General features: G+C 51.2%; 1 protein-coding gene across 2 annotated transcripts in view; it reads right to left on the bottom strand.

Moving 5' to 3' along the window:
* The window catches only part of LOC149370605 (MOB kinase activator-like 2), a 125,655-nt gene that overhangs the window by 83,555 nt on the left and 24,124 nt on the right, over positions 1–17,976 (bottom strand). The window contains exon 1 of one of the 2 annotated variants that reach the window (XM_089562386.1): positions 4,004–4,907. The exons of the other annotated variant lie outside the window; for it this stretch is intronic. Coding sequence (XP_089418512.1) covers positions 4,004–4,059 — 56 coding nt within the window. The 5' untranslated portion in view covers positions 4,060–4,907. Of the gene's footprint in view, positions 1–4,003; positions 4,908–17,976 lie in introns of those variants that run through there. 2 annotated transcript variants of the gene reach the window in all.

Here is a 17,976-nt window from a genome sequence, read left to right as displayed (position 1 = left end):
AAAAGAGTAACCTGTTGTTGCGACACCCGAGTCGCGCGTCATGTCAGCTTTTTTTTTCTTTCTCTTGCGCGGGCGACGAACTCGAAACCGCTCTGTCACAACAACAGCCTGGCCCCACGTACTACACAACTGCTGAAAGACACCTGGCAATGTAGTGGCGAGCGGGAACCACAATTAACCGCAATATTCGCCAGCTGTCAGTGCATATACTATCACAACCGCCCGCCTTGCGAATACACACTTCACGAGCGCTGCAGGCGCATCGTCAGGCGTGATAGTTAAAACGGTGGTTTGCCGCCAGTCGAAGTACTCGCTTCGTTAAGTATTTGGTCACTATAAGTTGTTAGTCTTTCGCCAATCCTTACTTACTCGGTCGGCGCAACTGTTTTCGTACTTTCCAGGGAAAGTAGTGTGACGAAAGGCGTTTTAGATTATATCTCACAAGCCAGGTATTTTTCAGACTTGTTTTCGTACAGAGGGAATTTCTTCAGTCCCGACGCCAGGCTCGGCGCATTGATTCGCCATGTGCAACGCGGCATAGCGCAGGAAGACGCGCGCGTTCGATAGCGCCGAGGTGCGCGCGCCAATGAGTCATCACGCGTACGTACGCTACCCGCGGTGCATACAAAATACGCGCGCACCCGCAAAAGCGCCGAGGCTAAACGAGAAGGCGTCCATTTTTGAACGCGGAGCGTTTCTTGCTTTCCGCTACCGTCGGTGACACCCCGAATTCTCGGGCGATGATGCCGTGCACATCGGATGAGAGCTACAGACACACTTGTATGTCCTGACTTTTTCTCGGAAGTGAACTAATGCACGCACATCGCAAAGCAAATCTGCAGCGTGTCTCGCACGAAAAGAACGTCGCCGGAAAGGCACCACGGCGAGAGCAGAGTTGAGTTTCCCTCCGATATCGCAGAGGGAAATTGCGTTGATGATGATTACTGAAGGATGCTTGACGTCTTGCAGATTCGATATTGCTCAATCACGATGCTAGAGGACACTTCTGGAGAGGTTAACTCTTTATGAACAATTAAAAACACAAAGGAAGATGCAAGCAAGGAGAAAACTTCTTCGACTGACTCGTGGTTCTACGTGACGAAACCAGCCATCGGTCCGGCCGAAACCGCTGTCCCCGCCCCCATTGGAGACAGCAACCAATCAGGTAACTCCACAAACATCTACCCAATAACTTATTGGGGAAAGGAAAACATCACCAATCAATGATTGGGGAAAGAAGATAACTACTTTCGACAAATACTGTGCAAAATATGTACAGAGGACAAAACGCATGCCTAGAACAACCAAACTGTGTGTTCCGGAGCTCCCAAAGCCGCTGCGACCAAGAAAGTAAAAAATGACGATGAAATTCTATGAGTTTAACAACAGCACATGTGTACATCGAGACCATTTTTAACCAAATCTTATGGCTAGTTATCGCGTGTTACGCCCGGAACACGCTCAGTGCGTGTTCTAGACATGCGTTTTGCCCTCTGTACACTTTCCACCATCACGATTTCGGAGGATTCTCCTTTCCTCCCGCGCGCTTCGCGAACATTCGCACTTTCCCGCGGTGCAGGCTATTTCAGCCTCCGGTCGACCCTGGTTCGAGGAAAGTCACCTCAAGGCCCATCTGTCCAGTACAGTCACTTACAAACATATCTTCATGCCTGCAGCTAGCGTGTCAATATCCTGTTGACCGCGTCTCAAGCTGTCAACGCGCGCCGCTGTAGACATGGGAACCCGGCGTATCCGGACGCGGCAAACAATGCTTAGAGCCGCGAACTTCACTAGCAGGTCAGTATATGCTTCCAGTCACTCATTCGCTTTTGAAGTGAAGATACTGGCATATGACCTGTAGAAAAGAACTAGTGCGTACGAACTACAGTACACAAACGGTAAAATATCGAATAGCTGGTTTTCTAAATAAGTACCCGGGTATTATAGAAACCATTCACGACAGTCGTTCCATGAAAGCATTTAGCAAAAAGCTAACCCATTTCTTTTTGTGACATAGCAATGGCTTGCTATTCCTGCACATATCTGCGCTATAAAAAAAAAAATCCATGTTTTATTAGAAAAGAAAACCTTACTTTGGCCGGCTTAGTTAAGCTCTTCATGCCTTTTGTTATGTTCAGTGACACCGATATTTGTATTTTATGAGCAATGTTGTGTAAAAATGTTAAATCGCGAATCTACTTTTTGCAGCATTTCTTAACTGTGTGCCTTAAGTGAATATGTGCTGTTTTTCTTGTTTTTTCTTTTTTTTTGTTGTTTTCGCGTATGATGTTATATGCAATGTATCTTTGGCGATATGGTCTGTTTTCTTTGGTTAAACCTGCCCACTGCTCAGTGGTAGAGTGTAAAGGGGGCGGACGCTTCGTCAGGCAGCTTTTGTTTGCCTTTTTGTTCGCCTCCTCGGCAACCAAGTGTAGTTGAAATAAATCTGAATCTATATCTGAGCCCGTCCAAAAAAACAACAACAACAACAAAGAAACATGCTCTGCTCAGCAAAGAGAAACGTACTGCAGTATAGAACTGAAATTCGCTGCAATTAAATCTGCAAGTCCCAACCGAGTGCTGCACTGCGCTTCATAAAGCCGTATAAGAGTCAAGCGAATCCGAACAAAAACAAAAAAAAGATGCCACACAATTATCGTTAACTATTGAAATTAAACAGAATACACTGGGCAATGACTACGGAAGCAGCCGCTTTATACGGCTGCCGAGAGTCAGAAAGAAAAAGAAAGAAAATGCCTCCCCCCTCCATTACAGCTTCTGGAAGCGTCTCGGCCTCCCCGAGTTGCACAAGACTGGCCCCCGCGTCGCCGTCACGACGCAGCGGCAAGCAAGTCTCGCTCCGCAGCTGGCGCACCCCATTAAAAGCGGGTAGCCGGACTGAAACGGACGGCGGCGGTGCAAAACAGACACTATACGAGGAACGGGGTCAGGTCTCCTAGCAACGACGCCGTCGATGCGCCAGTTGGCCTACTAGGAGGAGGTGCAGACCGTTCGATGACGTGAGACATGCCCACGTCCTTGATGAGTGCCCGCAGGCGCCGAGGACGAACGGTCGAGCGTGTTTACACCGGCCGACGACGACGCGGGAGGGTGCGGCGAAAATCGTGCGGCGAAGAAGTTTGACGACAACGACGCCGCCACCGCACTGACCCCCCCGAAGGCGTAGAAACACAGCGCGATGGCTACTGCCCTCGATGAGGACGGGGCTAGAAAGACGTGAAGAGGGTTTGAAACGGTGCATAATACGGACGCCCCACGAAGCTCGCGGCCGGAAACGCTTCACCCGTCTAACGTCGAACTTTCTGGCGACCACATTGACGACCCCAAGAAACGAGACGTGTACACGCCTACTGTACGTACGTTAGTTAAAACGCGGGAAAAGAACAAACTGCGCAGGTCGAAGGACTTGCCGACGCCGAAACTGACGTAAAACGTGGACGCTATTCGAAAGTAGAACAACTGGACACTAGGTGCGGCACGCCTAACTATTATAACTAACATATGAAAGAGGCCAACAGTTACGGAAACCAAGGAAAGCGTAACGGAACGTTTGTCTTTCTTTTTAACTTGTGGTGTTGAATAATGAGAAATTAATGGCGTAATTACTGAAAGATAATTGATTTAAACATAACTACCGTAACGTAACTACCACTGCCGCGAAGAGTCAGGCACCTGCTTTGTGAAACGCGAAGCAGCGCTGCCGAGCTGCAAACGACCGTGCGGCGCAACAGGCAGCATCTGGGATCGCAAGCTGACGAAGGCGGCCGGAGGACAAGAGCAACTGCGACGGGGCTTCGCAGAAGCCGCGACATGCGCGCGCGTAAGCTGCAGCTGACGCGGAGGGCGCTGAAAGAGCAGGGCATTCACACTGGCGCGAGTCGGCCACGCGCAACGCGCAGGTGCCACACACCGGCGCGTGGATAGAGTGAGACGGAGAAAGAAAAGAAAAACTATAGAAGTAGAATCGTCAGCGATCACTCACCAGACAAAGTTGAGCATGAACATCCCGCGGTACTTGGCCCGGGCCACCGCGCACATGAGGCGACGAAAAATCCGCTGCGTCTTGGCGCCTACATGCCGGCCCGCGGCGCTGTCTACGTAGCCGCGGTCGAGGTAGCAGCAGTCGCGGTTGGGGCACGACGCGCCGACCGCCAGCGTAGTCGAGGCAGTAGCGCGAGGCACTTGACGGCAGAGGGGGATCGGAGGGGGCCGGCGCGCACCACCGACGACAGCAGCATCATGCGGTCGCGAGGGCAGCGGTGGTGCTCCTCCGACACCTATCTGCCCCGCGCGCCCAGCAGCAGGTGCGGCGGCATGTCGACGACGACGCGATCACCACAGCGGAGAACACCGAGGGAGGACGGGCACATTCACACACACGGCGGCGACTGTGCACGCATAAAACGCAGGGAGGGGGCGACAAATCCAGCGGGAACGGAAGGGGGACACGCAAGACGCAGCACACGGCTGCTACGGGACTGTGCGCTGGAGCAGACGACGACCGCCACAGCGGCAGCAGACGAACAATTCTGACGTCACCCCCCTCGCTCAGGTGATGCGCCGCGGGGCGAGCAGACGACGGCGAGCGCAGGCCGGCGGCGGCCCTCGCGCGGCGGAGAGGCGAACTACAAGGGGCGCTCCGCGGCCTCCGAGACCCGCGCAAGCTGATGGAGAGTTGCTGCCGCGTTCCCCGTCCCCATCCGAGAACGAAAAATTGATGAGCCGATGTTTAAACGCGGCGACCATGCCTGGTAAGGTTTAATCAGATGGTGCTGAGCCGTTACGCTACGAGGACGACCACGAGTTCTACGATAACTGCAACAGTCAACAGGTACTCGAACCATTAGCGACAAATAAATGTGAAGAACTGCAGCAGGACTGACACCTGTCACCAAGGAGATCAGAAACAAATTATACGAAACTATAGCTTGATTATTAGTAGTATTATTTCCCCTAGGCGCTATGCAATGAGAAGGCGCGCTTCACTGCAGGCACTATCGTAATGCAGGAAAAACAGCACTGCAGGCTCAACGCACGGCTCGAATGCTGCGAGGTGAAGCTGGAGGACTGTGCAAGGAGGGACAACGGTTGCGGGGGCAGATATCCAGTGGCTGTACGGTGAATGCGTAGCACTAAATGCTGCGCTGTTCGAAAGGCACAGTAACATAAAAGGCGAACGAAGGAACAAAACATACGTCCGTGCCACTTCTAAATCGTTCCCCGAATGCGCTTCAAAGCTATCGGAAGCTGCACACGGACCATAACTGGTGCTACAGGGACGAGGCGTCTATAGGAGGGTGTTCTTGAGAAATTATTTTGTCTGAGTTGTATAACAACACTTCAAAGTCCGATTAAAAAAAAAATAAAACATTTTAATTTGTACACTGACGGCCACGAGCGAAATAGAAGAGCCGGTCGCAGACAGCAAAAGCCAGACCGGACAACGAGAGCGGTAGTAAGCATGCCAGCAAACGAGATTGACTGAATCCAACCACCGATTTCTTTACGTTCTCGCGGCTTACAACCGCTCTCGCTAATGTACAGGGCAGACAGGGCTGAAGGAAGGAAAGCTTTCGCGAATCAGTCCGCTCTGGTTGCACACAGAGAAAAGCGCGAATGCGCCTTGTGTTAACCCAAACGAGAAAAACACAGGTAGAGGACCGAGAGCACGGCGCATATCTGGCACTAAGTGGTGCCTCCTCTGCATGGCATAACCTCGCAAACAATAACAACTGTGCTCGTATGAATGCGCAAGCTTGGTGCTGCTTCACTCAGCAATACAAATAAATGAAGGAATCGCTTATCTGCACCGGCCTGACCGCAGCGATATGCATGGCTATACAGAAAAAGCTAAAAAAACTACAATACAAAAGCTGTTTAGCAGCCGTATGGCTGCGCTTGGGTGGTTCGCTAACGAGTAATTGCCCCGCTTTTATTATCAATTCACTCCAGCTTGAAGGACTTCCCGAAGTTCATAGCCCCGACTCCGCTCGGTGTTTGCTTTGTCAAGTCATGCTTCCTTCTCAGCCACGACTGAAGCTGACGGCATTTTCCGACAAACTTGACTTCCAGGGCATTGCAGGACATCTTTGTTAGTTCTTGAGTGCTTTCAGTGTCCACACGACATGAGCTATAGACAGCGATAAGAAACTAATCCTAAACTGTGTAAAGGACAGCATCATCGCGCGGCTTCCCCTCTGTATCACGCGCACTCCGCCGAGCTGGCGGCGTCTGCTATTTTCCCAAAGAACGGCCCAGATGTTGCGCGGGTTTCCACGCCAAAAAGAAAAAAAAAAGAAACGCCAGTTAGGAAAGAACCCGCGCGGCCCGGCCAGTGAAAGCAGTAGCAAAAAGAAAAGGGGGCCAGGAGGGGGGGGGGGGGGGTGCCTCGTATCATCGGCTCGTCAAATGTCGCCATCCGTGTGTGTCACATGGAGAACCCCGACAGGCTGTCCGATCCTCGAGTGTATACCCAGCACTCCAGCTACGCCCGGAGCACGAGTGGACGGCAAGCAGTTCGAGTGAGCACAGGCTACCCCCCCCCCCCCCCCCCCCCTTCTCTTCTCATCTTTAGAGGCGCCCACGGGAAACAAGTAGCCACTCGAGTAGGAGTGTTCGCATCGGAAACCACCCAGGGCACAGGGCAACGACGGGCAATGAAACGGCGCGAGCCAGCTGCCGATAAAGGACGAGGAAGTGAGGCGGACCCATGCGCCCAGGTGGGTATCCAGAGAATCGCGCAAGCCCGGGACCCGGAGGGCAAGGCCCCAAATGAGTCGGACGGCAAAAAAGGAGGGTGGAAGAAAGCTCGAACCTCCAAAAGAGTTCCAACCAACGGCATCCACGCGCTCTTGCAGGGGGGATGGGGGCGACAGATGCGCGCGCTCTCGCGCCTTATCGCGTTGCGTCGAGAGGCTGGCACGGGGGGAAAAGAAGAAAAAGAGTCAACGTCGCTATCTCCGCGCTGGTCCAACGTGCGTGGGCCGCAGTCGAGGGCGTCCGGGCCCCGCGTGTGTCAACGCGGAAGGGATTCGCGACGCGGCGCGTTCGTGCTGCCGTTGCGAAGCACCAACACGTGAGAGACAAGCAGCTGCACCGTTAGGTGCCATCCGAAGGTGGAACTCGATCAGCGTCATCGTCAACATCGGCCCAACCATACGTCCAGCGCAGGACAAAGGTCTCCCACTTGACCTGGAGTTATGGCCCAGTCCTGCGCCAGTCACGGACCCACTGTCCTTGTATATGTCCCACTGCCCATGCTCTCAGAAGCCCCCCGCTGTGTTTGCGTTCTCTTGAAATCCACAATCCTCCGAACGGTCAATAATCTTAGGAGCAACGAAAGGGGGGATTCCCTGCAACGCACAGCTGCAAAGGCGCCACCTTAAAGCGATCGCAGCTTTCGCGTCGCGAACCACTCGGGCACCCTGCTGCACTGATGCTGGCGAACACATCTGAACTCCCGCAACCGCAGGTCTCTTCGCATAGTCCGATATACAACTCAAGATAGAAGCGGCTTACCCCCCGTCAAAGGACCCCCCTCCAGTCAATGGCGTCGGACGATTCTCATGAGCGTGCTATCATGAAATCGCAGGAGTTTTTGGTTCAGTTTATAGTTTATGCGGTTTAACATCCCAAAGCGACTGAGGCTATGAGAGACGCCGTAGTGGAGGGCTCCGGAAATTTCGACCACCTGGGGATCTTTAAAGGGCCTGTGCCCACCCCAGCGCAGCAGACACTCTCTACCTCTCTTTGAGCGAGCCTCCTCTCCTTCCATTCCCTCCTCGAAATTCTTCTCTCCCGCTCCTCGTCGAGTAGGCTCGGCAAGGCAAATCACCCCTTCGTTCTCCGGTGTAAGCCGGAGGCGTGGTGTCTGTGGAGTGCGTCACAGGGCGACGTCATGGCCCCGCCTTCAATAGAATTCTTTTCTTGGTTTTTGCATTTTCTCCGCACACTGAACGATCGAGAGGCGCGATCGGCTCGACCACCTAGACTTGTTAGCGGAGCGCATCCTTTCATACATCTGTTTGTCATTCCCAGTTAACGAGCCACCTTTTCATTTTCTTTTAGGCCTCCCCACCGTTTCACGAGCGGAGGGGCGGAAGTCGGTTGTGTTCGAAACACACGGCGAAGCGCGGACCCGGCAACCGCCCGTTTGCTTTTCTCCATGCGTGTTTGTGTTCTGTGTGTTTGTGTCTTTTCTCCGCTCCAAAGCATATGTCATTCATTGGAGTCAAGGCGTACGCAAGATGCACGAAAGATAAGCGGTGTGTGTGCGGAGCGGTGAAGTGGGCGAGCGAGGGAAAGGCTCTGCTGCACTACCAATTAAAACCTTGTTTTGGGGGGCTCGCATAGAGAAAAGAAACTGAGAAGGGAGCGCGCACGCAGAGCGTCTCGTGACGTGATCACGGCGGGGGGGGGGTGGAGGGGGGGGGGGGGGGGGGGCGAACGAACTCCCTCAGTTTTACTATTTTTTTACTTTTTATGGCTAGGGTTCAAGGCTGTCACCGCACGCTCCCTCCGCAGTTTTTTTTTTTTTTTTGTTCCTTCATGCGGGTTTGTAGGCATGAGCCAGAACAGAAGGCGCTGCGGAAAGCCTTGTGCAGACGACGCCAAGGCTACGCCCAACCTTCTCCCGTCAGTCAGAACGATGCACCAATGGAGTGCCTTTAGCGAAAGTAGCCCCCCTTGACGTCAGCGGGGTGCAGAGTAGTGGGCCGGGCCCGTTTTTGAAGGAAGGAAAGAACGAACGGGCTTTGATTTGAATTTTCGCAGCTTTTCGGGGCGCGCATGGCTCTAGTATTTTGCAGAGGTTATCTTCGATGCTCATCTATGCAGTGGGCTTGTTTTTTCAAAAATGTCCGGACCCTGGGCAGTGGCCCTTTAAAGTCGATTCACACGACGGTCCGTTCGCCCGCGGCCCGTGCATCACGTGTTCATGCGTGAGCACATTGAGGCGCGCGGCCTGGTCAGCGCGCCTCTCAATGCGGTGACGCATGAACACGTAGTGCGCGGGCCGCGGGCGAACGGACCGTCGTGTGAATCGGCCCTTAACGCACAGTACACGGACCTCTAGAATACCGCCTCCACCGAAATTCGACCGCCGCGGCCGGGATCGAACCCGCGTCTCTCGAGTCAGGAGCCGAGCGCCCTAACCGCCGAGCCACCGCGGCGGCGAAATCGCACGGGCTGGCAGACGAATCAGCACGGCTTAATCGGAATAAAAATGAAAAGCGGAATGAAATCGTAATGAAAAGCGGTAGACGCCACTGGCTGGAAGGCCTCCTTTGAGGGGACCCGCAGCTTCGCTCTTGAGTTGCACCCGACTACATCAATCGTTATATACAGAAGGAAGGTGTCTATTTCTATTCATTCAAACGGATTCGTGCGCAGCGCGCTTTCGCCGTTGCTGGCGAGCACGTTTTTCTGGGCGTCCGCATGGGCCAAACCACAGTCAAACAAAATTTCAATAGGCAGTCCATGTAGTCTAAATGAATTTGCCCAAAAAGAGAGGGCCGGGTGCGCCGCCTAATATTCGTCCCACGGAGCAGCCCCGTGGGCGAAGAGGCACCCAGGACGAGGTGCCGTCTTCTTCCGCGCCCCACGCACACAAGCACTACACGCGGGCCCGTAATCAAGCGCGGAGCGACGGAGGAGGAAAGCGAATGGGTCATTAACCGCGCGCCCAAAACCAGCACACGCCCCGCGAACGAGGAAAAAATATATATGCGCGCACCACTAACCGGGGAAACGTCCGAAGGGGGACAGTACGGTGCTGCGCCGAAGAACTGTCCGCTCCTCCTTCGTTCCAGTGTTCCTCGCTCCTGCTTGTGTGTGTATATATATATTCAGAAACCTTGCTTGGGCTCGGTTAGAAATATACGCAAAAAATATATGAAGACGTTTGTAGCTCGGAACAATTTATTGACGTTTCGGCCGCGGGACCGGCCTTCGTCGGAAAAACAAACAAAGAACGGACCGACGAAAGCCGGTCCCGCCGGTGTGTGTGTGTGTACACACACACACACACACGCACACACACGCACGCACGCACGCACCTTACAGACAAGTGAGGTATTCGGCACCACCCCTATACCTCAGTGAAGGCCAGTGAAGCCATGGTTAGGACAAAGTGTGATGTGAGGAAGCCAGCTTAACAAATTAAGAAAGGTGAAACAGTCAGCGTGAGCCGATCCCACAACGGATAGCCGTTACTGGGAGCGCGCCCCGACCTCTGGTGCAAATGAAGCCTGCTGTACTTTCTGGCACCGACTCAAGCGGCCAACAGAGAACAAGATAAAGAAGAAGGAAAGAGGGGAAAATTGGATAGATGCCGTCGTGGAGACATAGAAATGGACACAACGGCTCTCGCCAAATTTGCTTTAACTAATATTTGTTTTAAATAGTTTATGAAATAAAAGCGGGAAGGTGTCGAGGTGGACGTCATCCTCCAGAGATTCTCGCTGAACTGCTCATGCAGGTGCAATCATCGAAGCGGAGGGAGGAGTTGTCACGTGCTCCTCTCGCACCATCCCACCGGCGCTCCGGTTGCAACGTCGCTCCCTCGCGTGAACGAGGCAGCACTGAAGCCGGAGAAACGCGATCAACCGCAGAAGGAAGGGGGGGGGGGGGGAGGGGGCAACAACGGGACAAACAGCGAGATGCAAAACGAAGGCGAAGAAATAGGATCCGCTTGCACGGGGCACCGACACGCGCTGAGCAGAGGCACGCGCCGTCGTCACCCCCACCAACTCGAAGAGGTCGGAAAGGCCCTCACGTAAGGTGACACGTCATCAACTGTTTATGCGGTCATGCTGTGTAAGTGGCTCATGGGGACGTGCAGTGCTGAATTCCCGGGCTGAAATTTCTGTCCGGCAGGAATTCAACTCGAAAAAAGAAATTCAAATTTCTGTTCAGCGTGATATCGCTCCGCGGCTGACCAGTGGGGAGCGCCGTGACGTCACGCCGCGTGCGGTTCGCTTGGCAGTTGCCGGCGGAAACAGCGGATCGTCAAACGCGAGGAGAGCGCAGCGAGCCTGCTTGTCGCCCGGACCGAATTTGCCAGGCGTGCGTTGTGCATGTGAAAGCACCCAGAAAAAATTAGGTGAGGTTTAGCTCTGGTTAAACTGGGCAAGTCGCGTAAGCAGCGTTGAGCCTGGTGGAGCGCGGCTGAAACAGTTGCTATGGCAACGGCGCTCCACCTCTTTGGCCTCGCTGCGGCTAAAGGTGAACCGCGGCCACCGCCGGGAGCTACGCGACGGCTCAAAACCTGGCGCAGTATTGCTTACGCAATAAAAAATCGCGCAGCGACATTAGTGGCGTGCCGACCTCATTCGCTCTAGTCGCACCATGGGTGAAACGGTGCTTGAGGGTTCAATGAAATTAGTGGGTCGCGCGACATCGGTATTAATGACGTCATTTCCAGATGACGACAACCGTGACATTTTTTTTTCCCAAGACAGAAAAGGGTGGGGGGGGGGGGGAGAGGATACGCAGAGATAAAAGAAAGCAAAGAAAGCTGCCGCAAACCCCCAAAATGCTACATGCACCCGGACGCCACAGTTCCTCTTGCGTCATTTATTTCGATCGAAGCAATGCTCATTACGGGGCGGGAGAAATCGAACGAAATTGGACTGCGTGTCCGGAGGAGCGCAAATGAAGGCGCGCGCGCACTGCGGGGGCGCGAGACACGGCCGATCTCAGCGCAGATATACGAGACAGAGGCACACACAACACGCGCAGATACACCAGAGAGAGGCGGAGGAGGGTCAACCGGCGGCAACACATCAAACGGGGCGCCGCCAACGCGGGACCTTGGCGACCCCCCGAAGGAAGCGGGCCGCGTCCGCGTGGGACGACGACCTGCCCCCCCCCCCCCCCCCCCCCCCCCCCCCCCAAAGCAAATACGCCAGCGAGTCGGCTCCCGGGCGACCTTGTGCCGCTGATAGCTCGCGGCAGGAGGCGCAAACAAGGATGCGCCCGAGGGACGAGCCGGCCACGACGACCAGCGCACACGGCATGCACGGTGACGGAAATCCGAGCTCCGACTGCGCGAGAAACCGAGAGGGATGCTGGGAAGCCTGCCGCCATAGGGCGCATGCCGGCAAAACGAAACAAGCGTTTGCGGGACGGCAGGCTGGAAACGCTGATTGGTCAAAAAAATATGACGTCATACGCGTGACGTCATATGTCACGTGATATTTAATGACGTCATGTCCGGTTGGGGACAGGCATGTTTTCCCTAGATTTTCCCCCGCCACCGCTCGTCAGCGGACGGGGCTGCTCGCGAGGAGCCGAGAGGCGAGGAGGCAGCGTGCACTGCAGCGTTGCCTCCTCGGCGTGTCCCCGTCATGTCTTCCGACCCGCCGCGGTGGCTCAGTGGCTATGGCGCTCGGCCGCTGATCCGAAAGACGCGGGTTCGATCCCGGTCGGGGTGGTCGAATTTCGATGGAGGCTAAATTCTAGAGGCCCGTGTACTGTGCGATGTCAGTGCACGTTAAAGAACCCCAGGTGGTCGAAATTTCCGAACCCCTTTCACTACGGCGTCCCTCATAGCCTGACTCGTTTTGCGACGTTAAAACCCCAATAAACCATAAACCCATGTTCTTCAGTGCGCGCGCGAGATTAAAAAGCGCACCTGTCGCGCTGCGCTGTCACACTGCATGCCTGCTTCCGTGCATTTCTTGCGGACTCCTTTCAGTCATACTTAGCTATACTTTGACCAAAAGGCTTCTTAAACAGTTATTTCAAGTTTTATTGCTATGTATAAAGAATATGTTTGTAGCAGGTGCGTGAGCCCGAACAAAAGAAAACTGTTTTTATTCCCCTTCAGTATTCCTGCTTATCGAGACTTGAGTATTTATATGTTGCAGTACATCTTTTTTCAGGCATCACAACTGATGTTTCGATGTGTTTGGTAATTGACTTCATTGTAGCTTCATACTTGCACCATTTAAACTCTGCACATAGCTCTTTTTTCACAAAAGGAAATGTGATTAGGTTTCTGAATAGAGCTGTGCACGGGTCGCAATTTCGAACCCGCGCCCGGCCCGGGACTTAACCTACCGACAAGAAGCCCGGCCCGACACTGAAGGACCCTGAGCACGCTCGTGCTCGGCCCGACCTGCAAAGCGGCGACGACACAAAAAGAGAATTTCAGGAAAATGAGTTTATTTCAATGACATTCAAATTTTGACCTCGCATTCCAGATCACAGTTTGGGATTATACACAAGACACAACGCATAAAGGTATAGATTTATCACTCTAAATATGCAAGTTGTTCATTGATGATGGCTTGATCGAAACAAGAGCGGTGCTCTTTCATTACGAATCCTGCGGCGCTGAAATTTTTCTCGCTGCTTGAATTGGTGGCCGCAACGGCTAATACTTCCATAGCAAGAGAAACGCTTGAAGTATGAAGGGGAATGACAGACGTGGTGTCGTAAGCCATGGATGGCGTGCCACAACAGGAAGACTTTTTGACTTGTTAGAGGATAAGCGAGCAAATAAGCGACAGGGCGGCGCTATACTGCGAATGCCGATGTGGCCGCGACGTCCCTGCTTGTACTATTCACGGGAAGGCACGGTGCTGTGTTCACTTTGCTGACAAGCGATTACGGCGAAACGCAGCACTGCGCCAGAATAGTACAAGCTGAGCCGTAGTGGAGGCGCCAGTGACATTCTTCTAATGCTTTTCATGTGGTGCCCCCCCCCCCCTCCTTCGCTCTCGCCCGCGACTATTGTCCGTCTCCCCGGCCGGAACCTGCCGGGTAGGCGGACAAGAGAGAAGGCTGCCGGCTCTGCGGTGCGCTGCGAGTGGCGAGTGGAAGAATTTAACCTTTTCCCGATGTGCTGCTGCAGCGCTACTCCGTGACCCCGCGACCTCGCGTGCGCCGTACGCAGCCCTGCCTCCGCTTCCCAGAACCATCCTTTCTTCTTACAAGGCGCCCAAAACTGGTTGCTTTGCCCCAACGTTGGTACTTGCTAGAACGAAAAATGCGTTTCTAGCCCCAGCTAGCTTTTTTTTTTTTTTTTAGCGTTTGTACTATCTTCCCGTCCTTGTACATGCCCTCCTGGATGGTCTAGACACAAATCACTTCCTGCTGTGCATGCAAGACGCCCAGCGCACCACAGCCATATTCGCACTTCCACATATATGATACATGCTTTGCCCAACTTAGAGCCTTGGGCGTTTGGTTGTGAGTAACACCGTATGGCGCGTAATGCATTCCCATCAGGCAGAATTAAAATATGAGAAAATTCATCGCAAGATATATTTCCTTGTATTCTCCAAGTAAATTACTTCTATACTAACTCCTCCCTTCTGAAGTGACCAAAAGATAAAACAACTCAGCGTGTAAAAAAGGTGAATGCAAAAATACACTACTTTTGTGCAAAATTCACAGGAAGTGCACTTAAATTGCCACAAGTGCATGGCCAATTAAGGAAAAAAAAACAAGGGCAAAGGACGGAGACGCACAACAGGAACACAGGACGACGCTGTGTTCTGTGTTCCTGTATTCTGTGTTCCGAGTTCTGTGTCCCCGTCTTTTGCGCTGGTTTTCTTTCTACAATCGTGAACCAATTAACTCGCCCAGCTCTCCACTCTACTGGACCAATAAGGCATCAAGCTTCACAGTGCATTAGTGTTATATCTTACGCTACATATTTTCGAATTGTTTTTGCTCGGCATACACGTCTTTCATTTGCTTAGGAAGAAAGCAGCGCAGTCAAGAAAGTTACTCCCTCCTGCCAGCGAAAATTAAAAAAATGCGGTTTTTTCAGCGCCAGTATAAAATCTTTGCATGCTGACGGCATGTTGAAATTTTCGTTAATGCACCGTAATAATTATCTCATGAAGCCCCAGCTCTTGTGGCCCAGGACGAAGAGTACGATGATTTATGGCTATATTTGAGGTGCATTTATGAGCCAAGTTCTTAATGCTCTAACGTTCTCCTAAGCAAATAAAACTGAAAATTGTAATAATTTTGATAATGCTTTATGGAGCTAACACTACCAGGACGTGGTAAATAAACAAAAAATAAATTCTTTGATAAAGGCCTGTACGCTGCACTTGTGCTGCTCATTTATTTCATGCTGTCCATTTTCTCAGTGCAGTGTCTTCTTTGATATGCATATTTCTGGCTCATTACATACTTTGCTTCGGTTCACAATTCTTCTTTTAGCTATATTTCATCCACTTTCCTGCCATAATCTCTATTCAAACGTAATTTGTGTAATTTTGCTTTGTCCGGGCTCCTGCAATGTTCTTTTTATTTTTATTTTATTTAGAACATACTGCAGGCCTACAGTAGGCCCAAGCAGGAGGGGCGAATACATAATATATGCAAAAAAGAACAGGTTTAGCAAAATTGAAAAATGTTAAATACAAGTTGTAACACAAAATACAGCAATAAATACAAGGCTCAGATGCAAAAGTATATATGAATGATGTGAAGACCTGTTTCAAGCTGTTGCACTATAATTCAGTCTAACCTCCTCGATCACGATCACCTAAGCCTTTCCTTATCTGTTGCCATACTTTTTTATGGAAACACTTAAAAACAAAGCACCATGATCTATTTCAGTATTGTTTTATTTGCCGATCTAATTTTTTCGAAGATAACATGGGATACCAACTCCCCTTTAATGTCCCCGTTCTCGTCTCGAAGTCGCGAATTTTTAGATGTGCGCTCAGTATTCTCGTTAGTGCATTTGTGCTCACAAGGGACTATAACAGCCAACGCGGCTAATACGCTAGATTTAATCCTGACAAATCGATCTGACATAGTCTCACCTATTACATACCTGCCAGGCATCAGCGACCACTTGCTAATGCACTATGACATTAATCTAGCCACTCCGAACACTAACAAAAAGAAAAAAAATAATAATACGAGACTACAATGGAGCAAATTTTCAGGCGATAAATAATGAACTATTTTTTTTTATCGATGCTTTCCCATAGCTTTGGTGTCCGCAGCATTCAAACCAACTGGAGCATGTTCACAGCTATAATCACCCAACTCACAGAACAATACACTCCTGAACGCACTGCTACCACCCACTCAATAGCTCCCTAGTGTAATAATCACATTAAACATTTATCTAACAAAAAGAAAGCCTCTACCGCATCGCAAAGTTCTCGCCAACTAGTGAGCGATCGGACTTCGTATTCAGCGGCTTCCAACATGTATGTTCAGGCGCTCAAAAGCGCTAAAAGCACTTCCACTCACATGTAACCACCAATGTCAAAAATTCTGGCGGGTCATTAATCCTTCCACCGACGATAGTTTTGCGTTATCTGACCCGTTAGGCGACCTCATCCCTTCCGACGTTCGCGTCACGATTCTTAACCGCGTAATCACTGACAACTTTACACCCATATCTGATGTATACATATGCCTACAACTCACCATTTCAACTATGTTTTCATGCCACCTATAACTGTTGCTCCTACTGGTGTGAATAAGCTTATTGATGGACTCAGTGTTCATTCCGCTCCGGGTTATGACTGCGTTACTTAAAAAGCACTGCAGCTTATTCGCCCATTATACTAACCAAACTTTTCCAGCATTGACCAGTCAACGCTGCTACTGAGTGGAAGATCGGAAAGGTGGTTACAGTCTACAAATCCGGCAGCAAAGCATCCCCTATTAATTATCGTCCCATATCCCTTACCAATACTTGACCCAAAATGTTCAAACATATAATATTCACCAACCTTGTTAACTTCCTTTCATTGAACAACTTTTTATGTCAGCGCAACATTGTTTTCGAAAACTTTACTCTTGCGAAACACAGTTAATATAGTTTACACATGCATTGCACTGTATTCTAGACCTATCATCACTAACTGGCTGTATATTTCTGAATTTTTCAAAGGCTTTCGACGATGTATGTCACAACCTTTTGGCTCACAAACTAAAACATCTTAATATTGACTGTAACTTATTGAAATGGATTGAATGTCTACTTAATCGCTCACAATTAGTTATTGCTTACGGTTATAACACCTGTTTTACAGAGGTGTCTTCCGGAGTTCCACAAGGTTCAGTTCTTGGACCCTAGCTACTGTTCCTGATCTAACATTAATGATCCCCGCTCTCTTATGGATTCTCATATTCACCTATTCGCTGATGTTTGCGTCATTTTTAGAGAAATAACCAACACTAACAACCTTACATTACTTCAGTCAGTGGCGGTCACAGAGAGTGGTTTTAGGGGGAGCGGACAGACTGCTGTATATAAAAAAAGAAAAAATAGAAACAACGATTTTTCATTTTATTTGCACAAAAATTTTTTTGCGCTTTGTTATTGAAAAATAAATGGCGAAAGGTATAGACGTTATACCATTACTCAATCTTTGAATGTTAACGCTTACGCGAGCAATATTCATTTCGATATCAGGCCAAACGAGGCGACGTCTGAGACAATTGCCACGACATGACCACTAAGGTCAAAGCACCTGCCCGGACATTTCACCAGTGGGGTTAGCGGCCTTCATTTATCAGTTCTGGGAAGTGGCTTAATTTGTTCTGCCCTCAGTCCCCAAGGCGGCTGGTCGGCGCTCCTTGTCAAGCCAGAAAGGGATGGTCCCCTCGCTTGCGTCGCTGTGTCCCTGGTGGGATAAAGACATGAATGGGTGGCTCCCCCCCCCCCCCCCCCCTCCCGCCGACGAGGTTGTTGGCCACCGCAACCGCAGGTAAATGGCACCGCCGTCGCCGCCGCGCCGGCGGCATGGCAAGACAACGGTGGCGGGAACTTGATTACTTTTGTATTTTGTAAATAGTGTACAAAGCTCTCCCCTGTCCTTTCTTGCTGTCGCTCCCCTCTATACTTCTCCTTACTATCCTCTCCCTTTCCCTGTCGTTTCCGCCGGCTGCAGCTCGGGTGCTTAAGATATTAGATAGCAATTGCCGCAGCCGGCAACACTCTTTTGCTTCCTTTTTTTTTTT

The sequence above is a fragment of the Amblyomma mixtum genome, chromosome 1 (assembly GCF_055824585.1).
Source record: "Amblyomma mixtum isolate Tamu chromosome 1, ASM5582458v1, whole genome shotgun sequence".
Classification (NCBI taxonomy): Eukaryota; Metazoa; Arthropoda; class Arachnida; order Ixodida; family Ixodidae; genus Amblyomma; species Amblyomma mixtum.
This window is presented reverse-complemented; position numbering and strand designations above follow the sequence as displayed.